Raw genomic sequence first — 26,465 nt, 5'->3', positions numbered from 1 at the left:
ATATACGACCCTTAACATTTTACAAAATATAAGTATTTTCCACATGATGCGTTCTACGTTCTACCTGCGCACAGTTACATAAGAACGTTCGGCTGAATGTGAGAACGTCAATGACGATGATGCTTCTCACTGAACTGCGCTGATCGCGTCTGATCTGCTCAACGTCACCTTTGAAAACTGCGACTTTAAGGATGAGGGGGGCGGGGCCGGCCTGGCCCCGTCTGCTGATAGGCTGCTTCCGCTTTCAGTCAAGCCCCATTCATAAATAAGTCATGTCTAGAAGGAACCGATGTAACAAGTACTGATAGATTTCGCTCGCGACGCGCATTTCTACAACATTTCTAACTCTACGTCGAGCCGCGATAGACTCCGTCGACTTATATTTCTTCCCGTGGCAGACAGCGACAGCGATGGTTGTCGATTCACGGAGCAAATGAGATTGACTTCCGACTGGTGACCCCGTTCTCAAACTGTAATGACATGAGCGCTCCAGCAGGAAGCTCAAATCATTTTGTGTTTAGAAACATTGTAGCGCGTCCGCCAAGACTTCTGTCTGCCCGACTGTGGGGTATAATGGAGCGTTTTTGATCCAGCCTTTACTGAAGATACTGTAGCGCTTGATTCGATGTTTTAAATGTGTGTCGTGTCCGTCCATTTGGACGCATCAAAAGTAAGCAATTCGCTGTTCTGAAACCAAATGGAAAGCTGAACCATGGCAGCAAAAGAAGACCTATATGCCAAAGTCGCTCCACGGATGCAGCGGCAGAACCGGCCAGGAACTGTCAAACATGGAAATAGTCTGGACGTATTGCTGTCAATGGGCTTCCCAAAAACCAGGGCGTAAGTACCAGAGTTTCATCTCTCCCAGATCTCGAGCACCACGCAGCTGCAATCACAGCTGTAAACGTTAAGAACGCAAACAGATGTAATAAGAGCGCTACAGAATCCCTTTGGAAATACAGAAACATGGCAGATGTATACAATTTGTAGTGCAAGTTGCATTTGTAATGGCGTCGGTCTGGTTGTGTTATTGATTAATATGACGAAGTGGGAAATAGGCTCGATCGGTTATAAAGTTGTTTTCCTGTTGCCTCATTAAGCAGTTTACTTTGAAACTCGTCATACGTGGTCTGGGCTACATCTGCCCAGACGGGACATGTTCCTCGAGCGGGTGAGGTTGGCACCGCTGGGAGGTCAGATCACCGCTGTCCGTCCTATTGGCGTTGTGTCAGCGCATCCATAACTGTCTGACGAATGTTCTTTTTTTCATGGCATCATGGCGCTTGAACATGCATGTATAGCCTATACTTGAATATAGGCTATATGTTAGGAATCTAAAGTTTCCGATTCCATGAATGATTCTTCAGTTCCTGTCCCAAAAGAACAGTTATTAAAACAGTTATAATCCGAAATAAATGTAATTCAGTTCTTTTTTTCCCCACAGACTTTAAATTACTTTTCACAAACCTTTTATAAAAAAAACAAAAAAACATACTAACTGTTTACTATATAGGCTACAATTTCTAAACAAACAAAACTTAACATATTTATTGGTAGCCCTTCATAATAACGTAACAATAATTAATTTAGCTAATTAAAATTAACTAAAAATGAGCAATTCATTTGTTAAAAATAAAGCTGTTCATTGTCAGTTCATGTTAGCTCAGAACCACTAAATGTGGCCAACACAACTTTTGATAATAATTAGTGCTGTCAAATCGATTAATCACGATTAATCGCATCTAACATAAAAGTTTTTGTTTACATAATGTGAGTAATATATATTTATATATTATTTATATATTATGTATATGTGTGTGTCTGTGTAACAAAAACTTTTATGTTAGATGCGATTAATCGATTTGACAGCACTAATAAAGGTTGAAATTAGCATTTAAAGTAGTAGGTGTATATGACTTTCTTCTCTCAGACGAATACAATCGGATTAAAACATATTTTGGCTCTTACAAGTTTTATAATGGCAGTGGATTGCAACCAACAGACTGAAGCTCAAAAACGTGCATTCATCCATCATAAACTAACTTCACGCGGCTCCGGGGGGTTAATAAAGGCCTTCTGAAGCAAAACGATGAGTTTGTGTAAGAAAAATATTAATTATTTAAAACTTTATTATAAAGCAAATTAACTAGCTTCCAGACAAACGAACAAATTTATCCACTTTGGAGAGCTTTGTTTTCGTTAATAAAAACGCTGTCTCAGTGTGGATGGAAGGCCTTGACAAGAGATTTTGAAACAGTTGGCTAGTACATAGTATGTGTTTATTGTACATGGAGCGGGTTGCCCGCTCAAATGTGCCGCCCTTACATGCATCACATGACCAGCCTTGTCATGCAATTCATAGAGTTATCATTACTAATAATAACAATAAAATGTTGTTTACTTTTATATCACTTTGAGCAATTGCTCAAGAATTAGCCACCTAAACGCTTACTGAATGAACCTTTAAAAAGTGTAAATGAATCAAATGAATTCAGTAACCACTCTGACTGATACATACATGTTTCCTATTGAGTAATGTTTTTCGGAAATTGGACCTCGCTTGTTGTGCTGTGATGTTCATGTTGATTCATAGTGCCGTTGAATAGTAATGCAAGAAACACTTTCAGAGACAGGGGTTTCAGTAATTGGCGTAAGAATGTAATAAAAACAAAACAAAAAAGGAATTCTGATTGAGATTCAATTCAGATCTTTACAAAAAAAGTGACGTCATACTATATGTGGCACCATACTGCTTTTTGATGCGGCGAGTTTCTAGATTTAGATGAAGTTGCCCAATCTGAACATCTGTCCTTTCCATCATTGTTCTACTCTGAGGAGGACGGTTGGAGTAAGGTATCTCCAAGCAACCATGAAGGCTGCATTAGGTTGCTGTCAGTGAAGAGCTAGATTCTCATTCATCAAAATTACAGTTAATCTCTGCTTCTTTTAGCCACACACATTCTCAATCCTGTTCTCTCTCTGTCGCTCACTCGTGTCTTTACTTTACTTTTCGCTTGGGCTTAATCCTGCAGTTTTTTTTATAATCTGTTTGGAATCCTCCTTGCCTCTGCGTGTTATTACGGTTTGTGACTAGATTGGGATATACATGCCAAATGATTCCTTTCATGTTTAATCCAGGGAGAGCAAACAAAGGTGAATGGAGCAAGATGTCTTTATTGAATGTTGTGGATGAATTTGATCCAGTCTTGGTTTTGATGCAGATCAAGGCTTTGTGCCTGTGTGGAAAACGACACTGATCTTGTTCATGAATGTACGCGGTCGGTGGATTAAGCTGGTCATCGTCCTTGAGGCCTTGATAAGAGAATTTGAAACATTTGGCCAAATATTTGTCATTTGCTGACATCGGAAGTAGTGGTATGCTAGATTTCTAACCTTCTATGGTTAGTCTGTCTGCTTCTGACAACATTTAAAAGTTTGCTTAAGTGTTGGAGATCAATGTTAGTATGCATATGGGTGGTTGGCATAACATGCTTTTAATAACTTTAGTGCGATTAGTGCCATATATGGATTAAATGATAGTGATCAGTCTTGTTTTTATGTTGGTAAAATAAATTACACCATAGATTGTGTTTGGATACATGGGAAATAACTGTCCTCAAGTGGAGAAAGAGAAAGTAAATCAATTTAAACCATTCGTTGCCAAAGTAGCGTATTTGGCTTGAACTGATGTTTTCATATGCTTATGCCAGTATGGGAGAGTAGATATAATTGTGACATTATTTTTTATGTGTTGGTGTACAGAGCTGTAATTTTGCAACACAATATACAAATATTACTTGAATCAAGCACTGCATTTATACTCGTTCTTCTCCCTTACATATGCATATGCATTGACCGCACAATGTAATTATTGTTTTTGCATACCGTGTTTGTAATAAATTGCCTTATTTTGACATGTCCTCTGGGGTAATACAATCATTTGGTGTGACATTCAAATTAATGATCCAGTTTTTGACAGTAAAAATTTGTTAAGATTTTAATGCGATAAGGAAATGATTTCACCATCAATGAAAAAGTTAATACATTACATGTTATGTTTATGTCAGTAATTGTCCTTTTTACATTTTTATACATCAGCTGCCATACCATGTGAGGGTTTAGCTTTGAAGAATAGGACAAAATTAGGTTGTAATATAAAAATAAATTTGATTTAACTATGAATATGATATTCATGACTTATTATAGTTTTCTTTCCTGCCTCTCACTTTTCATACTTAATTGTCAACCCACATGTAATTGAAACTCACATACTCGAGAAATACCAGTTAATATTAACGGTAACACTTTACAATAGAGTGTAGCCTATTAACTACAATGAGCAATACATCTGTTGCAGTATTTATTCATCTTTGTTAATGCTAGTTAATAAAAATCCAGCTGTTCATGTTAGTTCACAGTGCATTAACTAATGTTAACAAATACAATGTGTTTGCATAATGTATTAGTAAATGTTGAAAATAAAATTAACTAAGATTAATACATGCTGTAGTTCTTGTTAATTCTTAGTTCATGTAAACTAAAGTAGTTAACTAACGAAACCTTATTGTAAAGTGTTAGTGTATTAACACTGGTAATGAACTTAAGCTAGTGATCGAATGGTTACTGAGTTTGTCTCTGAACCAACCTCAGACACGTATTAGTCAACAGGAACTGCTTATTTTGGTTAGGCTCAATATATAACCTATTACAACAGTTTCAGCACTGAAGGGTCTTTAAAGGATATAATGAAAAATCAGATATTTGACATGACTTTCCCTGTTCTGATACTTAATAGCCTAAACATGGCTACACATGCCAGGAGTATCCATCAGTCTTGCTGGACACAAGTAGCCCAGCTGGACTTGTCATTGAGATGAAAGAGCAGGAGACTCTGTTTTCAGTGAGGAGATAAGTGAAATAGCTGTTTAATTTTTTTCAGTGGCTGTTACATTCCATTTGTTAAATTTGTTTAATCTAAATAAGTTTAGTTTTTGTTTTTCCATCATGTTATAATCATTTCAAAGATTTAGACATTATTTTGTATTTTACATAATATGAATCTGCCATACTGCAAGTATGTTTTTTGAAGTTTACTACTTAAAGAGCCTTTGGTTAAGCATTGTTTGGCCAGCACTAGCTGTTTGTTTCAATATCTGTTCTGGGCAAGAGTCTCTTAGTGACCAGGTTTCTGTGAAATGAAGTCATGTGTATTATACACCAATATGTTAAACCACATCAACAAAATAAGATATCTTATCTTATCTATCACCCTTTTTTTAGCAGTTAGAGAAGTACACACACACACACACACACACACACACACACACACACACACACACACACACACACATATATATATATATATATATTCATACTAGAGGTGTAACGATACCCTCATGTCCCAATTCGATTATATGGTAAAAGGTTAACAAAAAATGTACTATAGATTAAAATGCTAAATTTGGTATTACATTATGGGTTTAAATGAATAGGCTTGAAATTGGTGCTGGTAACCCAATGCACAGGACAATGGTGACACCAGAATAAAAAATATTCATGATTCTGAAGCTGAATATACAGAATTATTTTAGATTAACATAAGACATTTGGCATTATCAGAACCCATAAATATTCCCCCATTGCATTATTATAAATGGTATTCAACATTATATATAGTAGTTTAATGTATTACTGACACTAAAACTCTTAGAACTTGAATTTTTTCCTCACACAGAAATTTTATTTTGGATGAATTATACACAATCCAAATTGGCACTATCCACGACATATTGTTGCATTTTTGTATTGCGATATATTGTTACACCCCTAATATATACATATACAAATATAGCATTTTTTATTTTGACAAAATAGTATAGAATCTTAATATTTATAGATTATTGGCCATAACAATAAAATAATTATCAGCTTAGGTATTGATTAGAATCTAAAAGATATAGTTCACCCAAAAATTACAATTCTGTTATCATTTACTCACCCTCAAGTTGTTCCAAACCTGTATGAATTTCTTTCTTCTGCTGAACACAAAAATAAGATATTTTGAAGAATGTCTGTAACCATAGTAGTGGTAACCATACATAGTATAGTAAGTCAATGGAGTCCATCACCTGTTTGATTACCCATGCATATTCTTTAAAATATCTTATAATTAAATAACAGAATTTTCATTTTTGGGTGAACTATCCCTTTAATATTTGTGTATCTGTTAAATATTATTTATAACTTTTCTTTGTTAAAATGTTAAAACATTGTACAGTTTTCTCAAACATTTGGAGCCCACTGTATTTTTTGCCCCTTAAACCCAATTTAAATTCTGTGAAGTCAGAAAGACACATTTTTCTGTGTAAAGGCATCCAGTTTTGTATCTCGCCTATAGTGGTCAAAACCACTTTAGTGTCTGTTGACTCAACTGTGTTATAACCAGATGTGTACAAGTTTTGAAACTCTGCTCTTTTTTTGGAGGTTTCCGTGTGTGTGTGTGTGTGTGTGTGTGTGTGTGTGTGTGTGTGTGTGTGTGTGTGTGTGTGTTAAGGTCAGTTTGAGTGGGAAGCTTTCATACATTGGGTGGAAACACTGATGTTTCTGTGTCCCAGCTGCTTAGGGACTCTTTCCAGTTTCGCCCGATGATGCAGGAGTTGCACACATTTTCCGCTAGAGAAATGCAAGAGGAGAATACTCATGCAATGAGTTTTAAAAGGAGAGTGTGAGTCTGTCTTGAGGTGGAAACACTCAGTTCAAAGAACACAGCATAGGCTTTCATAAATGGTGGTATTAAATATTGGTGATACTGACGATAAAGAAAATCATGTTTAAAGGGATATTTCACCCAAAATTTTAAATTCAGGGAGGTCTTTGTTTACTCACCTTTGTTATTCCAAACACGTATGAAGTGTTTCAAATTAGCGTATTTTACAAGCTGATAATGTTACGTTAAACCTATAGAAATGGTTTTTAAAAGCTCACTTTACAGTGTCGCAATGACCATCTTTTGTCAGTGCCTCACCTGTCAAAGTTGAATGAGTGCGTATACGACATGAAGCCGCCCAAAGTTAGCTACACTGAAAACAAATGGGCGTCCATATACAGCTCCCGATCGGGATGAAGTTTGTCCTCAAATCATTTAAGAGCGCACATATACCTTTTATGGGGAGTATTTTAACTTAAGTGCTGCAAGCCATACTCATTTTCTCTTGACAGTCTTTGGCATAAAATGCTAGGCATGCGACGCCGTATACGGACATTCTTTTACTTTCCAGGAATTTCTTCACATTATTGCTGTTGTTGTGGCAGCCAACAACAGCACAGCATAACTCTGCGTTCGTTCATTTACATGTTCATTTACACATTTACAGTCACTCTTTTTACCCCGGCGCGCATCGTTTACGCAGGAAAAAGTTGGATACATTTAATGAGTTTGGATTGTTTGTGTGTGAGAAACATGTACTCATATGCTTTGTAAGGATGAAAGTCAAACTGTTTATGTGTTGGTGTGCACATTTTGGTACATGAGTCATATTTTCTGGTTCATCACCTGTAGGGTGTGTAGATTTTGTATATGTTCTCATTTTTGCATTCTGTTGCGTTGGAGCTCCTAATGAATATCACCTTTTCAGCCACTCTACAAAGTTGCCTATTCTTCATTTATAATAGTACAGTACATGATAATATTTGGCCATTCTCAGATATTCAGTAATAATCTATGACTCAAAGACTCTTAAAGACAACAAAGCCTCTGCTTTGTGTGAGTGGAGTCATCACATGATGAGCTTCTCTCAGAGGAAATATGGGAAGTAGGAAGGCCATGACAGTGCAGTATCTAGAGGCTTGCCTTGAGCTCTACAAAAACCAGTCAACCCTTTACTGTCCCACAAAATAATTGCAAACAATTGGACAGTTGGATATCTAAAAAAATAAATAAAATGTTTTATGATGTAATGTTTAGCTCATTTCAGCTTTAAAAAAATAGAATGAATGCCTTGAAGTCTGTTCAGCATTGATGCAAAGTATCCATGTCTTCTAAAACTGAATGAAGATGTTTGTAATTGCACAAACTTTTTAAATGAAATGAAATTAGCACTCAACCATAGAATGGAAAAATCACTTTCTTTTATGTGTTTCCTCTCTAGAGGTGAGATTAAATGAAGAGCAAATGGAAACTTCTTATCTAGTCATTGTGCTTATCAGACTTGCGTTTACATTTAACGATTGAATATACGCTTCTCGCTTGTTTCAAAAGCAACTTACAATTGAGGAACATCACAGCTAAGCTAGAACACACACACACACACACACACACACATTGATTTCAAACACTGATAATAATAAGAAATGTTTCTTTAGCACCACATCAGCATATTAGATTGATTTCTGAAGAATCATTTGACACTGAAGACTGGAGTAATGGCTGCTGAAAATTCATAAATATATACAGTAGATAATAGGTTTTTTCTTTTTTAATATTAAATAAATGCAGCCTTGGTGTGAGTAAATGAGATTTCCTTCAAAAACATCTTATCGACCCCAAATAATTAAATGGTAGTGTACATATCTCAGTTTTTTAAGTTTACTTCTTATTTTTTTTTATTTTTTTTTTGGGAGAAACGTCTGAGACAAATTGTTGCTTAAAAGAATCAGAACTCAGAACTCCATTAAGTCTCATGAGTTATAAAAGAGCAACCACTGAGAAATAATATTTTTCCTGGTGAAATTGTCTTCTACTGTGTGTTTTTGCATGAAAACGCATTAAAATCACAGCTCCAGAAGTCTCTTCCCTGAGCACAGAGGTTTCTTAGGATTACCAAGTTTACTTAGTAAACTCTGTTATTGATTTAGTTAAATGGACCTCCTTTTAACTGTAATGGAGCTTTTAAAATTCATTTGAATTTAAGTAACTTCATTATTTTAAATTTAAAGGAAGTCACATATGTTTTTGAAATTAAAATGTAATGTTTATGAACAGTACTCCTACGCTTGCAGACTCATTGTAAACTCACAGTGCAAAGTCTGTCCGCTAAGAGGAAGTGCCCCGTTTCAGGAAGTGGTTTGTGACCTTTAGAGAGCGCCTTGGCTGCTGGGACATAAAGGAACCCATATGTGCTGAGACAGAGACGTGGGGGTGGAAAGACACATGCACGCTCAAAACTTCAGATATAGTGAGGTACATCATGCATATGTGCATAATCTGAAATACCATGGCAAGAGTTCACAGAAACATGCAAATACATAAATGAGCCTTCTTTGTAGTCAGTAAATATGAGCCCAACCGTACACTGAACTGTGTGTCAAGTCAGGTGAGCGTTCTGAAAGAGAACAAACAGACACAAACGCATCTCTGTATTGCTTTGATATTCTGTCCTCACATTTATTCTGCAATTCAAATTAATTTCCATAATGTGAAGTTAAATAGGCCTTTACATTTATGCTAACTGTAGTTTCTATCAAAATACCACAGAGATTATGGTAACACTTTGCAATACCAAATAACTATAATATCAACAGTGAGTAATACATTTGTTACAGGATTTATTAACCTTTGCTAACGTTAATTTAAAAAAACTGTTAGTTCATGTTATCAGGTCCATCAAATCATGTATAACTACAGATACAATTTTAATAATGTATTAGTAAATGTTGAAATCTGCGTTAACTGAGATTAATAGAGGCTTTATTTTTCATTGTTAGTTCATGTTAACAAATGGAACCTTATTGTAAAATGTTACCAAAATGATTGGTATTGAAAAATATATTTTGGATGCCCCAACAGAGAGGCTTTCACAATCTTTCTGTTGTTTATCCCTTTAACTGTCACCCCCCTTTTTGAGAATGGACATTAAAATGCACTATTCAAGCTTAAATGGTTGTAATTCAAGAATGCTTTGGAGTATAGACCTAAGTTTGGTCTTGTTTTAACGGGGAAAAATAGCAGATTATTGCTGAAGTGAAAGCACTTCAAAAAATTAAAGTATGAAAAAGTTATGGAAGTTTAAATTTACATTAAATCAAATATAATTTATTTCATATTTTTATTTTATATAAAATGTACATTTTACAAAATATGTTTTACAAAAAAATTACTATCAAATCAAAGCCATATATCTAACCAAGTTGTGTTCCAAATTTGAAGTTGATATCACAAAAATTGAAGTTCCCATGAGATTTTGTTTAGGCGAATTACCAAAAATAGCCACCGGGTGTCATTGAATTCCATTGAATTTAACTGTATGCATTCTACCATTACAAATTAATAAATTTCTGTCCAAATATCACTTCTGTCACAAAATATGGAACCTTGAGACTCAGACCTTTCTGACAATATGTGTTTTGTCAAGATTAGAAAATATTTTGATAGTAAATTATGAAACATAATGATGCCCAAAAGGGGAGGAGCCTAATAAAATAATTTAGAGTACCGTTTCTATGGTAACACAATGTCCAATTTCAAAACACTTTTCACAGGATGAATTCTGAGATCGTAAGCTTTCAAATGATACCTAATTTATGATAACTACTAAAATATGTAATGTAATAAAAAAAGGCGATAAAAAAAGATAATATTATATTTTAGAGGATAATATATATATTATACTTTTTAGAAGATAATATTATTTTATATTTTTTTATTGACAAATACTAGATTAAATGTTTTATTATGAACTTTTAGCATGAAAACCAAAGTTTCAATTATTAAAAGTGTGTGCGTCGACTTTTTGTGACAAAGGTCAGAACTCCTGTTATGATGTAGTTTTTTTGAGGTGCGCTCTTGTCATAAATTCATCTATTAATGTTCCTGCATAAATTGTAACAAAAAACAGTGCTGAAATATCTATTAAGGAGCCTTAGACCTTTCCAACGATATATAGTTTGTCATGACTAGATTAGGATTTAATAGTAATATAGTGAAGTAAATTTAGTTTGCCCGTATACGGGCAGGTGACAGTTAAGGGGTTATCTTCTTTTTTGACTTCTTAAGTGACCAATATTTTGGAGTAACTGGTATTTTGGTGGAAACTATGGGAGCTGATAGTCAACTGGTGTCGTCTAATGGCGTGATAGGGCATTTGTTTAGAAATGCAAGAATAGTTTCTTTTCTAATGTCTCCTCTGGCTATGAATAAACTAATGCTGAATAAATCATAGACCAGAAATGAATAAATCATAATGAATAATCTAAAATGTTTGGGACAAAATGTACTGTAGCTTTTAAAGCTTTCTGTGCTTCTCTCTGTACCATATGTCACACTTACAGACAGCAACGTGGCTTTACGTTCAAAATTGATCATGGTCAACAAGTTTCCCTGCTTTGCCTTACAATCATCATCCTAAATACACCAATTCCTTAATAGTGTAATCAAATAATGCAAGACGTTATCTTTTTTCAGAATCTTTCTCTTGAGAGCATCACATCTTTTAAAAGCAGCTGAAGAAGCACCGCTTCCGCAAGCACTTATTGGCCTCACACTACACACACACACTCGCGGCCTCACACTACACACACACACTCGCGACCTACACACATTTACAAAAAGCGTTTCTTCTCTTCTCTTGCTTGATTCCTAATCTAGTTGTTTAATAAACCTGCCATTGTACAACAATTGTTGGCTCTTTGATGAATGCTTTGTTATTCTTCTGTAAGTCGCTTTGGATAAAAGCAACTAAATGTAAATGTTCTCAGATGGTAAATTGGGAAGCCACATGATGAATATGTTCATCACAAATGGTCTGTCCATAAATCATGGCCAATAATCTACATAGACGGTGCACAGAGTCATGAGAACAAAGACAAAACACCATCACTGTTACACACGACAATAAAATAATGCATTAAATATTAACAAACTATCCGGAAATGTAACACAAAACACCATGCATTACTGAAAACAAAAATAAACAAAACTATTTTAATGAAATATAATCATATGTGATATGTATAATCCTGGGACTTCTGAGAATATCCTTTTACTTTTTCCCCTGTAATGTATATGGTAATTTATAGCTTTTATTCATAAAAAACGTACATTAAAATTGCATATAATGCGATGCTAAACTATTTATAGTTTTTCACTGTATATGTTAAGGTAACTTACAGTTAACCAATTAACACATTTTCACTGTAGCATTTAAATGTTTTTTACATTTTTTTTAGTATAATGCATGGTTTTTGTATTGTACCCCTTACAAAAAAGTACTGTGTAAGTTCTATGGTAGAGTCAGTGATGGTATCAAATGGGAATACCATGATACTTTGATATGTTTTATGTCATTGAATGAAAGTACCACAGTATTTGCTTTGTACGTCATAGAATACCATTGCGTTACCACAGTCCATTTAGCCATCTATTTGTCAACATCCAGTGTGTTGGTACACTTCCTTTACACAACACACAAAAATTATTTGCATTTAGCATTACATCTCTTCTGGTAAAAAAACCCTTATCCTGATTATATTTGAACCGAACTGAACACTGAACCTGAGAACATGAGACGCTACAGAATCAAGCTCAAAGTTTCCGGATGATGAGCAGTAATGGAAGATATAGCAGCAGTGTGATTCAGATTATGCCTTTGGAATCTAGACCTTCATACGTCTATTGTGACATTTCTAAATGGCAGAAATTGTTGTTAATTGTTCAGTCACAATGAATCATGTTTTAGTCATGCACGCATGTTCAAACCCATGGTCACACCTAAACACCGCAGACACAATCTTTATCTCAAAGAGTGTTTAGTTCAACTAGTGTTATAGGCTTAAATGAATTATATATGCTTGCTTGTACAGCAATTCACAGATATAAGAAGCTGTTTTCAGTTCTCTCTTTAATATTGCTTGTTCCATGAATAAATTTTTTTTATTTTTTTTTTATCTCTTTAATGCCCTACTGGTCCTTCCCGTCTCCATCTAGATAAATAGTGTCATCATCTGCCCGGTCTCATGCACCCTAACCAAGCGAGAACACGCTCACAAAAGCTGTGAGTGTCTTCCCTGTAGTTTTAACATAATAAGCTGTTAACTAGGCGGGTAGAGAACACGAGACGAGCGTGAAAAGATCTTCACAGCCAGCCAGTCCTGTTACTTACAGAGGGAGAAGGGCTTATTGTCAGAGGATAACAATTGTGCATGAGGATATGTGCACTGAGAGAAAGAGCAGAACAATCAGAGACATCACACACTGTATTTGTTATTCTTTCCTCTCATTTTCTCCGTATGGGATGGAGGAGCAATAAAAAGAATGGAAGAGAATGATAGATGGTGTGATGGTAAGATCCAAAATAAAACCGTTTAAGCACCAAAATAGGTTTTAGCAAGTGGAGTTGCTCGCCACTTAGCAGGTTATTATGAACTCCAATACATGGTTTAAATCGAAATGATAACTGACCCTCAGTGATGTATGTGTGATGTGTGCAAGTTTTTCCTCAGTGGAAAATTTGCAATTGAAAAAGGTTTTTGTTCTCCAAAAACATATTTAAAAAATGAAACTTCTGCTTTGTCTGACAAACTCTTTGGACCGCCGAATGTAGAAAATGTTGACATTACTTGAAATGAAATAAAGTCAGTTTTTAGGCCATTTAGTATGAGGCTTCTGAGCATGCTCAGTTTGACCACAGATATTGATCAAAGCATTGATGTTTTAGTTTTACATAGCGTTTTTGATTTATATCTTATTGTAAAAGTTGTGTTTCAAGTCACACGCGATTCGTGCTTTCTTCTGTGAAGTTTCTTTCATTTCAGTGAGTATATATTTTGGTGTATAGAAGTAACTCTGAAACAAGTTAGACAAGCTAGGAAAGTTAACTTATTTATCACTATTATGCAATGTTAATACTCAGCTTAATTTAAAATGCAAACTTTAATCAAGTTGATACCACATTTTTTCCCCATAGCATACTCAAACATATCCTAGTGTTTGAGTTTTCTCTACTTCTGACTTTATTTACAGTGCATTGTTTACATGTGGATTGTTCCTCAACAACACATAAAACTGGTTTGTGTAATAAAACTGTGGGAGAAAAGTGTGCAGGAACTGAATCGGGCTTCATTGCCTGATGAAATCCCCTCATTAGTAATATCATTGAGTCTTCATGAGCTATATCTGCACCGAGGACACCCTTTTAGGACACCCTTTTATATCGCTATATGTGCGTTTGTGTGTGTGAATGTGTGGGTGGGTGTTGCGCTGTGTTGTACTGAATGGGGAATACATGCTAACTTGCTAACCTCTGTAAACAGGAAGTGACTATTTCCCCATAGAGTTTGGAGATTCGGCCAAAGCAGCGAGAATGATGGCTTAGACACTATTCTCTATGCATATGTTACACATTTGTACTCCACCTCTCAAGAAAATGTTACAAGGGCTGATTAATAACAGGCAGGAAAAAAAAAAGAAAAAAAAAGAAAATTGTGTTTTGGGGGTTTTTTTGTACATGAATAGTCACCCACACACAAAAGCACACCCAGTCAAATGTACTCCCTGGACCTGCCTCTTCATCCCTCTTAAATGCTGCACAGGAAATACAGGTTATAAATAAATCATTGAGTTCCTGCTTGGAGCACTGACCAGAGGGGAAGGGAGGAGGAGATGGCCTGTAACACAATACACACACACACACACACACACACATATAGGCTGATGAATAATCGTGTGAGTGTGAGTGATCCCGGATGCACAATGATTTTCAGTTCTGATTTCAAATGTGCATTTAGGTAGAATAAATATATCTGTGCTGTTTAGCATATGGTCTGCATAGGAGCTGGTACATGTGTGTGGCATCGCTTGTTTTTGTGTGTATTTGTGGATGTATATGTGATGAAAGTTTGAGCATGTGGGTGGAGTGTTAGGTTGGGGTGTGATGAAGTCTTGAATGTGCTACCGTGGAGTTTCTTCAAATGCTTCTTAATAACCTGTGTAAATCTCTTTGATTAATGCAGGGCCAACCTTGAGCGGTTTAGGAATATGTTTCCTCTACAAAAACTTTTATACATATTAACTTCATAACAAACCAGATGGTTGATAGTTTACTTGTGGTGCTTTTGCAGTTGGATGGGGATTTTGCTGCTACAATCAACACCTTGTATGTTGACACCAACCTTTGTACTCATATTTTGTACAACAGACCTTTTGTGTTTTAAGGAATAATCTTTGTTTTATTTTCATTCATGGCAGAATAGCGCACCACAAAATTTGTGTATGCGAGACTGCACAGGCAGCTGAACTTGATCATGCATGTATGAAATCTGAATATGTGTCTCACCATGTTTCAGTGTCATTAACCATGCCATATGGTGATTGTGTCGTTTGTGTGTGTGTGTGTGTGTGTTTTATGCACACTTTGAACATAGTTTTGCACTACATACAGTACATGCTTGCATTTCTTCATACGTGTTTAGCTTGTGAGTGTATAAATGCATACATCTTACATGTTTATGCATTTGTAGACATATGGCTGTGCATCATGGGCTTCCCCATCCCAGCATGCATTGTGGCTTTGGGCCCTGAGGGTTAGTTGGCACGATGACCATTTTCTCTAGGAATTCAACTAAATATAGAGTAATTGAGCGCTATGCATAGGCTGCGAACTGGATTACCACACAAAAATGCACACACTATTGACTTTTACAGTAATCTTCAAATATAACAGACAAATAAATAAATACAAAAAATAAACAAAACAAATCAACAAGTAATTAAACAAGTGTGTGTGTGTAAAACATGTTTAAATGTGAAAGTAATGGCAGTTATATTATTAAAAAAGTTTTCTATTTCAAAAAAAAAAAAAAAAATTCTTACTACTATTAATCAAATAAAGCTTTCATAAAAGTTTTTAACACTGATGATAATAATGAGAAATGTTTCTCGAGCAGCAAATCAGCATATTAGAATGATTTCTGAAGTATCACGTGACACTGAAGTAATGGCTGCTGAAAATTCATCACAGGAATAAATTATATTTTAAAATATATTGAAATATAAAGTTATTTTAAATTGTAAAATTTTATCACAATATAACTATTCTTACTTTTTTTGCAGATAGGAGAGGATGTATTATAAATCACCTTGGCTTGGTGCATCTGCAATGAACATAAATATTAATTTTGTTTGCTTATAATGCACTGATAAATTGTCAGATATGCATCGTGGAGCGCCGATTACCAGAGGCTTCCTGTACTTTGAAAAATGTGCATAATCTGCATAATTTCCCTCGCCTCTGACGTGTGACTCTGTTCTTGTGTTTTCTCGCGAGGTGTAAGGGAAGCACGCACACTTGTAGTGAAATGTTGCTGTGGTTCATTCGTATTGTTTCATTAATCTGTCACTGAACAACGTTTTGTGATCCATCCTCTCTGAGTTGGTGGAAATTAAGTGTTTATGGTAGGAGGAGATTAAATGTATCTCAGAGTACTCGTATTTTCACTGATCGCTCGTTGTTGACCAGCAGAACGTCCATTTATGTTCTCTTGTAGTCATTTTGGTGTGTTTTTTTTCAGCTTTCTTCAAACCTGAAGCAGCATTTTCAGTTTTACTGTGAGGTTTCAAACCTATCCACGGTGCACAACACCCCATTTCCCCGGAGAGTTAGTCAGAGTGTGTGATTTTTAGAGCTTTTATAAAAAGACACTAATTAAATTTAGAACATAATTTAATCGGCTCAGGAAAAAAGCCTTTGAGATGTCAGCTGACACATGAGGAAATGACATAGTGAGTTTAGCGTGACCTTAGATTGGATTATATGTCGTTTTACAGTATAGATGCGAGCAGAGGAAATAATATCATCCTACACATGAGAAGATTATGTGCAATTATCCCTACCAAGTATAATGTACTTCCACTAACTGTGAACGTGTGGGTCTGTGACCCTAAATTATTGTACCATAGGTGTCAGATTGCTTTTAATTACACCTTTTAGTTCTGTATGATAAAAAGCGAGAATAAAAAAGAACTAGAGAGAAGAGGAGGCTATGGCGAGTGTTTTATGAACTGAGAGAGATAGCACACATTTTCTTTTTAATCACAGTTCTTCAAACCACAGACCACGTGATATCATTTTCCACTATGATCTTTATAAAGCAAGATGCTAGCTAAATGAGTCAGACTTAATGAGCATTTGTGAGATTTTCAATGCATTGATAAATTCAGGGGGTTGCTCTTTACTCATAACTTTTTTTAAGAATATATACCATTCGTTGGTGTCGGTAAGAAACACTCTGACTAATTATTAAATAAATAAATGAATAAGAAAGGAAAAAAAGTAAATTACTTCTGTGAGAAGAAAGAGACCACAAGAAACATTAGTACATCCGGTACAGTTTTGTGGTCTTTATGCAACAACAAAAAAATCACCAATCAGAATGAACTAATCTATGGAACTGCATATTAAATATTGTTTTATAAATCTTTTTATATATTATAGTGTGTGGGGCTGAGTGGTATGGCCTTATTTTTTATGTACTGTATACCAGTAAGAGCAAAGTGTATGTAGTGGGGTGGGGTCTAAAAAGTCTGAGACCACAGTGCTCATATTGGACATTTTGCATAAAGATAGTCACATGATAAATGCAACACATTTGCTTGTTTTATTGGTGACCTAGAAATAGTGCAGAATCGTACATTTTGTGAGTAGACTTTTGTGCCTCAATGAATGTGTTTGAGTTTTTTTTTTTTTTTTTTTTTTTTTTAATGAATGTGTTTGAGGTGGCTTTGACTCACATGTCCCTCTTTAAACTAATCCGGATAAGTAAACCTCCTTGATTTTCATAAGTGCCAGTAAACAAATGATTATCCATCTTTCCCAATGTTGTTCTGGGGGACAGGGGGTGGTCTAGACTAGAGAATTATTATGGAGTTTGTTTAGACTGCGTTTGATTTAATGTGTGATATATGTTTCAGATACATAGATAGGAACAATAGAGGAAGATCTCCGTAATATCAAATTTAGATATCTGAGAAAACTCCTCAGCGCTAATGTACTGATAAACATCCTCCGGAAAGAAGGCCATTGATTTTGTGACCAGTACAGCAATTGAGCTCTCTCTCTCTCTCTCTCTCTCTCTCTCTCTCTCTCTCTCTCTGTCCTTTCTGTTACAGGCTAAAAGCTCTGGTTTCGACTGGGGGCAGAAATGTACAAGCAGCCTGTGATTGGTGAGTGTTCACACCCACACACATGCAACGTCCGTGACCCATGTCGGATTTGACAGTCGTTCATGTCAGTTGAACCGTGCTGATCCACAGGCACTCTTTGAGCTTTGAAATTATAATATGTTGCATTTTAACATGCACCCAGACACACACACACACACACACACACACACACACACACACACACACACACTGAAAAGAAACATTACACTATCAGATGTTCACATGTACTCATGAACCCAGCTTCATGTGCACTTCAATGCACTATAATGGTTCACTGCTGCCCTCTGCTGGCAGGGAGTCAGAAATATTTTACTGTTGATATGTTCTCACTTTAAAAATGAAATTAAGCTAGTCATGTCCTTACTTTCCATCTCAACCAAAAAGTGAAATTACTGCTCACTTATTCATAATGTCTTTGCAAAGTATATCCAACATGGCATGAATGTCTGTATTCTACAGGTTGTTTTCCCATGTGGATGACCCGTTCCTGGACGATCCTTTACCCAGGGAGTATGTGCTGTACCTGAAACCCAGCGGTCCCCTCCTCAACCAGCTCTCCAACTTCTGGCAGCAGAGTCGCATCATATGTGGAAAGAACAAAGCCCACAACATCTTCCCTCACATAACCCTCTGTCAGTTCTTCATGGTCAGAGCACTTCATCAACATTTCCAACCATATCTGAGTCTTTTACTTAATACCTCTTTTTAAATGCATGTTTAGCAGTGGTTTTCTTTTTTGTCACATCAAACTTAGAAACTATAAAAGAATGTCATTTACATGTTTTAAAATTACATAACAGAGAGTTTTTTTTTTTTATATATATTTCAAGATATTTTGTGAAAAAAAAGAAAAGAAAATTATTATAAAAAGTACCATTTAAAGTGGTCCAATATTCAGTCTACACTTTGAAGTGATACAACAGGTTTGTGTGACAGACCCAAATTCAAGTCATCGTTTATTGATAATCTTCCCCACCATGTTTTTTTTTTTTTTTTTTTTGTCTTATATGCTCATCGAGGCTGCATTTATTTGATCAAAAATACAGAAAAAGAGTAATATTGCAAAATATTATTACAATATAAATAACTGTTTTTTATCTTAATATATTTGAAAATGTCAGCAGCCATCACTCCATTCTTCAGTGTGACATCATCCTTCAGAAATCATTAAAAAATGCTGATTTAAATAGAAATTTCAAAAGAACAGCCTTTATATTAAATAGATTTTTTTTTTTTTTTATAAATGTAAAAGTCTTTACTGTTTTTAACTACTTTTGATCAACTTAATGTGTCCTTGCTGAATAAAAGTATTAATTATTTTCCAAACCAAAAACTTACCCTAAACTTTTGAAAGGTAGCGTATGTTCGGTGTTGTTGACAACATCATTGTAGAACTGTAGTGTCTCTCTCTTTGTCACTGTAGTGTGCAGACGGTAAGGTAGATGCCCTCTGTGAAGCTCTACAGGCTGTGGTAGGTCAGTGGAAAGGTCGTTTCCCTTCCCCGCTCCCCCTGGAGTTTTACTCCTCCTCAAACTTCATTGGCCTCTTTGTGGAAGAGAAGGTGGCCGAGGTGATCAAGAGCTTTGCTGCAGACTTTGCCACTGAGGCAGCATCCAAAGCAGGTCTGTGTGTGTGTGTGTTTAAATTTGTTCATTTGTTATTGCTACCGATGATGACACTGTGGAGCAATAATCTTGATTTTCTTTCTTTGTTGCTCCCTTTCTTCCTTATTCAGTTCAATTACAATTTTTGTGTTCTTTTCTGGCATGAAAACCCCCCCCTGATATTTGCATTGCCAATGGGGTTGCAATGTAAAATAATGTGCATTCTCTCTCTCCAGATGTTCATGTGGAGACCCATAAGAAGCAGCTTCACGTAACTCTGGCCTACCACTTCCAAACCAATCATCATGCATCGTTAGAAAAACTTGCCAAAGGTGTAGACATAACCCTGTGCTGTGATTGGCAAGCTGTCCTCTTTTCAAGAGACATCCGATTTGCCAATCATGAGGTAGTCTATTGATTGTCATTGATTGTTTCTTTTGCTAAATACATCCCAAAGAATATAATGTTTTGTTTTAAGAATGTTGACCATTATTTACCATTGTTGATGCCAAATATTTGCTACAGAAAGTCATCTATAGAAAATAAAACATACCATTATCACTACATTCATATGTATCTGTATAACTATATTAATAATTTTGAAACTATAATTAAGTTAGATGGATACATTTTATAGTACAATGTAATTGGTATCTATATAGGTTAATACTTTGAACACTGATATATTTAATTATAATGTTGAAAGATTACTAATTAATAATTATGTTATCATATACTGACTTTGGTGGATTTGTAACTTTCTGTTTCTTTGTTTTAAGACCCTGCGAGTGATGTACCCTTACGTGCCTCAGAATGATGATGAACTGGAGCTGGTGCCCAGTGACTTCATCTTCATGTCGTCTATAGAACAGACCACTGCCAGTGAGGGCTGGGTCTACGGGACCTCGATGAGCACAGGGTTATCTGGGCTACTGCCAGAAAATTACGTCAGTAGGGCAGACGAGTGTGACACTTGGGTCTTTCATGGGTAAGATGGATCATGAAGTAACTAAAGCTGATTGCAGACTACCGGTCAAAAGTTTGAAAATTATGAAAGAAGTGAATACTTTAGTTCAGCAATGATGTGACAGTAAAGACATTTAAAATGTGACAAAAGATGTCTATTTCAAATAAATGCTGTTCTTTTGAACTTTCTATTCATCTGAGAATCCTGAAACATAATAATTCACAGTTTCCACAAAAATTGATGATGATAATTACGAGAAATGTTTTTGAGCAAGACATTAGAATGATTTGATGCTGAAGACTGAATTAATGGCTCCCTAAAATGCAGCTTTTTGTCATCACAGGAATAAATTACATTTTTATATATATTAAAATAGAAAGCAGTTATTTTAAATTGTAATACTATTTCACAATATGAATGCAGCCTTGCTGAGCATAAGAGACTTTTTCAAAAAAATAAAAAGTTTAGAGTAGTTTAATGTTGAGCTCTAATGATGACAGTATGCTATATCTAAAAGAATCTGCATCTCTTTACCTCCATCTCATTATCTCCTTTTTTCAGGTCTTTCTCTTTCCTTAATGGAACCCTCCCAACCAATATCAGAGGTGCAATGGGTGGGATTTTTTTTGACCCACACTTGGATGATCGTCTCCTTGACGACCCCATGCCATTGGATGCCTCCGGTCTTAGCGTCATATGTCAGCCTATGCAGGTAAAACACTTATCAGGGATGTGATTTTTCCATATTTGTACAGATTTCTGTATTTTCCACCCTGAAAAGTATGACCCAAGTGAGTTGCGTAAATCTGAGAAAAAATGGGGGGTGGGGGTGGTGCTTTTTACTGTATGATGATTGAAATTGGGAAATGGCGCTGGAGGCGGTCATATGCAAACGATTGGATCTAGGTGATGTCACCTTGCCCCATAAGATCCACGACGAGCCGTATTTGGAGATTGATTAAACAAATGCTGCTTTTATAAAAGGGAGGAAGCTTGCAGAAAGTTTTAATGGTACAAAGACCTCTTATATGCCAAATGACCGAGGCAAATTTGGTTTCTCGTGTCATCACTCCTTTAAACAGTTGTTAAATTAACCGCAAAATGTTACGTTTTCAAATAAATTGACTTCATGCACATTCTGACAGCGTTGCACAAGCTCACGGTGCCATCTGCGGGGCACCCGTAGCATGTTAGCCAGGGTTCAAAGCAACATGAGCCAACCAACTTCCCAAATGTCATGAGAATCGTTTATCTGATGTTGTCAACAAAGAGAAGCGAAAAGGTCTCCCTGTGGATTTCTGGCAAAATAAAAGCTCAACGGTTTAACATTTGAAAGCAAAGAAATTAAGACAACCATAAATGTTTGTATTGTAATTTTACTGTTGTTCTGTAAATTAAAATAAAAACTAAATAAAAATGATAATAATAATTATTTTCATTGTTATTAATAAGAATAATAACAACATATTGTATTACAATATATAATATTTTTATCATGATTAAATACTCATATTTTTTATTTTACAGTACAATAGAATGTATTATTGCAATATAAGATATATCTATATGAATTTGATCAAATATTTTTTTTATTAATAATAATTCCCAGGGGCGTTTTCCTTCTTTTTTTGTCTTTAGCAATGCCTGATCACATGCCTGACTTTAAGATCTTGTGTTAATGTGCTTTTTCATGTATAATGTTTTATTCAAAATGATTTGTTTTAGGTCCTACGACCCAATCAGTCTCGGTTGCCTAAGAGAACGTTGTTTGTGTGTCGCCATGGTGAGAGAATGGACGTAGTGTTTGGGAAACACTGGATCACTCAGTGCTTTGATGCCAAAGGTCTGATTTTCAATTTTCCAAAACAGTTCTTTGCAGTTGTTCCCACAAGCAGGAAAAAGCTGGTTATATTTCAGCGAGTTTTAAAATGTAACAGTTATATTAAGCTCTAAAATATTTCATCAGCTATAAATCGACAAATACATACTATATCCAGAAGGAAATTTATTGGCCAAAATGTTGATGTTTAATTTCTGGATGTGTACTCATTTGTCTATGTTTGTGTATATTGAGCAGGTCGGTATGTGCGGTCAAACCTCAATATGCCGCCGAGTCTCCCAGCGAGGAGTGGGGGGTACAGGGACTATGATAAGGACTGCCCTATCACTGTGTTCGGATCAACGCAGGCTCGGCTAGTTGGTCAGTCCCTCATCATTGTTAAATACACATTAAGAGCAAGATCACATGAATTCCTTTCTATTTTATATTATAATGGCATTAAAGGTGCCATTTCTGCCCCACTACCTGCACTAGCATGAGTTCATGTGTGATTTGTTTCACAGGGGAGGCTCTTCTAGAAAGTAATTCAGTGCTAGACTTTGTATACTGTTCTCCATCTCTGCGCTGTGTGCAAACAGCTCATAATATCCTCAGAGGTAAAATAGCACCTACGTCGCTCTTTCATCTTTCTTTTGTTTCTTCATGAATTGGTTTCTACTTTTTTTTAGCCATGCCCATTTACATCCATAAAGCACTTCTTCCCATGTGCCTCATTCGCTGTTATGGACTGTATGTCTCAGGTCTTCAAAAGGATGGCAAGACTAAGATCAGAGTTGAGCCGGGCTTGTTTGAGTGGACTAAATGGGTGTCGGGAACCTCATTACCCGCCTGGATCCCTCCTGCAGACCTGGCAGCTGCTAACCTTAGTGTGGATACAACGTACAGGTATTTTTGCTACACTTTTTGATTTGAATGTTGCTTTTTGATAGCATTATTTATCGTTTTATTGGCTCCATTTGATTTCATAAATAACTTCCTGTAGTGGATGGAATTATTAAGTTGCCTTGTTCCCCTGCAGACCTCATATACCCATCGGTAAACTGGCCGTGTCCGAGTCCTATGAAACTTACATCAGTCGCAGCTTCCAAGTGACTCGTGAAATTCTGTCAGAGTGCAATAATCTGGGTAGGTCATGAGTGCGGCTACTTTTGCTAATATATATTTTGTTTGTTTGAATCTCTACTGATCTAAATGTCTTATGCTTCAAGAAGTTTTATATTTACCATGTTGTACTGGTGTCCAACAGGAAATACAGTGCTGATTGTGGCCCATGCTTCCTCTCTTGAGGCTTGTACGAGGCAGATACAGGGTCTGACCCCACAGAACTCTAAAGACTTTGTGCAAGTGGTCAGAAAGGTCAGATCTCTTATGCATTTTTTTTTTTTATATATATTCTGTTTCTCCCTTTTTTTTGTACAAATACATTACAGATGTGAATATTGACTAGTTAAAAAAAAAATATATATATATATATATATATATATATATATATATATATATATAAATATATATATATATATATATATATATATTATGTAAATTACAGATGATCTTTAATATAGGAAATGTAAAAATATTTAGATTTATACATAACTGTTTAAAAGTTTGAGGTCTCTGATATTATAAATTTTTTTGCAAGAAATTAATACTTTTATTCAGCAAAGTCCATTATCCATCAAAAATCTTAAGCAGCACAACCATTTTCAGCATTGATAATAAGAAATGTTTCTTGTCCAAAAGAGCATCTTGGAATGATTCACGTGACACTAAGGAATGCATATATTAAAATAGTTAATATAAATTATAATACTATTTTACAGTATACTGTTTTCCTGTATTTTTGACTAAATAAATGCTGCATTGGTGAGCATAAGAAAGTCATTCAAAAACATTAAAAATCTCCCAACCCCATCAGTTTACGTATTTATATAGATATTATATATATATGATAAACAATGTAGATTTTCTCCCCCTTTCCATTTCTCTCTCACAGATACCTTACTTAGGCTTTTGTTCTTGTGAAGAGATGGGTGAGACAGGCGTTTGGCAGCTTGTGGACCCGCCCATCCTGCCGCTCACCCATGGACCCAATCACAGCTTTAACTGGAGAGAAACGCTGCTGCAGGACTGAGAGGCGCTGCAACTTTACCTTCAATGCTCTTCCTCCAAAGGCAACGAAGACGTAGCTTAAAGTCACATCATCACAGACCTGCTTTATAGCTCTATAAAAGGCTCATGCTTCCATAGCCACGTTCTTGCACTGCTACAGTACACCTCATTGACTCTGTCTTAATATATACAGCATAAAAGCAGTAATATTTGCGATAGATTTTCATGTGCTCAAACACCCTTCAAGCTGCAGCAGAACTCCTGCTTCCAACTGTAGCCCAGAAGTAACTAAAAATCTGAGAGCTTCAAAGACATGATAAACTCAGGTTTCCTGCCTCAGTGAGGAGGAAATAGTGTGCGAAGCTGAAGAGTCAACATCCAACACTTCCAAAATGGATGCTGCTGGACTTGGGTCGGGTCTCCGCACCCTTTGTAAACTCCATTTTACTAGACTCTGTAGGGGAACGAGATTTCGCCCTAGTACACTGTGAATCAAGTAGACATGCACAACCTCTTGCATCAAGATTTCCCAATTACACCTTCTACAAGCCCACTCACCAAGCTCCTGAAAGCACAAGAATATAATCTGGCAATCAGATAGACTGAGAAGCAGCTTTAAAGTAGTTTAGAAATGGATTTGGTGGACCGCACATTCGTCCTGTGCCTTGAGGTCATGCTGCTACTGTTAAACACTTTGCAACTATAGGACACATTGGGAGGACTGTTAGTTAGGGCTTATTTGGAGACAGTGTTTAAAGGTGTACTGTCGCACTTTTCGCATGTACGGTCGATTTAGCAAAACGGAAGATGATAAACCTACTAAGGCATCATCAAACATTTGAAGACAATGCCACAGATGGTTACAACTTCTTAAGCAGCAGCTTCAATAATGTTATGTGCAGCTGTTAAGGAACGCATTGTTGTAAGGCAAGCTTTACTTTCTGAGCACTTGAAAAATCAAACCAAACAGGAAAGAATGCTTCAACAATGTAAAGAATTGTACATTAATGCATAGCGTGTCTGTATATACTAAGTAAACATAGTAAAATCCATTTGATGTGTTTCACCTTTAGATGGAACAATTATAATTGCATTTATTTATATATTCATAAGATAGTTGTAAAGATAAAATGTTGGTGCTTCAGGTTTTTTTGTTTGTTATTTCCTGTTATTGGAATATAGAGAAATCAAGCCATAGCAAATTACGATATAAATCACTATATAATGCAGTGTTTTTCTCCACTCCAAGCACTTACATAAGCATATCTGTTACGGTTACTGTAATATGCCATCTGTGTTCCCTGAACTTCATAACTATTTTAGCCCACCCATGGTTTGACATTTAATGATGATAAGGAGAATGCACAATGAGGTGTGCGGCGAACTGCACAGGCAAAAGAGCTTTATGGAATTTTTGGCATGGTTTTCAATATGTGCTGATCTAATGCATTTACTTAAAGATAAATGTAGACGTTAGGCTCGACCAAACATGCCAAGGGTGTGCGAACGATGTTAGATCTGCCATATGTTTTTGACAGGTTTATGATGTTACTTTTTTTTTTATTTAATTTTATATTATTATTATTATTATTATTAGTTTAAGAGTTGATCTCTTGCCTAAATGAGTCCTGTCAGAGGACGAATGTCGGAACTATTAAAGGGATAGTTCACCCAAAATGTCTTTTAAAACCTGTATTAAATTCTATCTTCTGTGGGACACAAAGCCGATTTTAAAAATACATTGCAAATGTATAGGAAACATCCAAAATGAAGTTAGTAGTTGCTGGTTTAGCC

At 35.7% G+C, this 26,465-nt stretch overlaps 1 protein-coding gene across 1 annotated transcript; it reads left to right on the top strand.

Annotated features, from left to right (window-relative positions):
- Positions 1 to 278: 278 nt before the first annotated feature.
- ubash3ba (ubiquitin associated and SH3 domain containing Ba) lies at positions 279 to 25,742 on the top strand. The gene is made up of 14 exons (XM_084413284.1): positions 279 to 840; positions 18,098 to 18,151; positions 18,611 to 18,797; positions 19,575 to 19,773; positions 19,992 to 20,161; positions 20,535 to 20,743; positions 21,284 to 21,434; positions 22,448 to 22,565; positions 22,800 to 22,922; positions 23,066 to 23,158; positions 23,303 to 23,447; positions 23,581 to 23,687; positions 23,809 to 23,918; positions 24,556 to 25,742. Exons 1-14 carry the CDS (start codon positions 713 to 715, stop codon positions 24,691 to 24,693), a joined length of 1,932 nt encoding a protein of 643 aa, XP_084269410.1. The 5' UTR covers positions 279 to 712; the 3' UTR covers positions 24,694 to 25,742.
- The last annotated feature ends 723 nt before the right edge of the window (positions 25,743 to 26,465 follow it).

Source organism: Rutilus rutilus (assembly GCF_951802725.1).
Source record: "Rutilus rutilus genome assembly, chromosome: 7".
NCBI classification, from domain to species: Eukaryota; Metazoa; Chordata; class Actinopteri; order Cypriniformes; family Leuciscidae; genus Rutilus; species Rutilus rutilus.
This window is presented reverse-complemented; position numbering and strand designations above follow the sequence as displayed.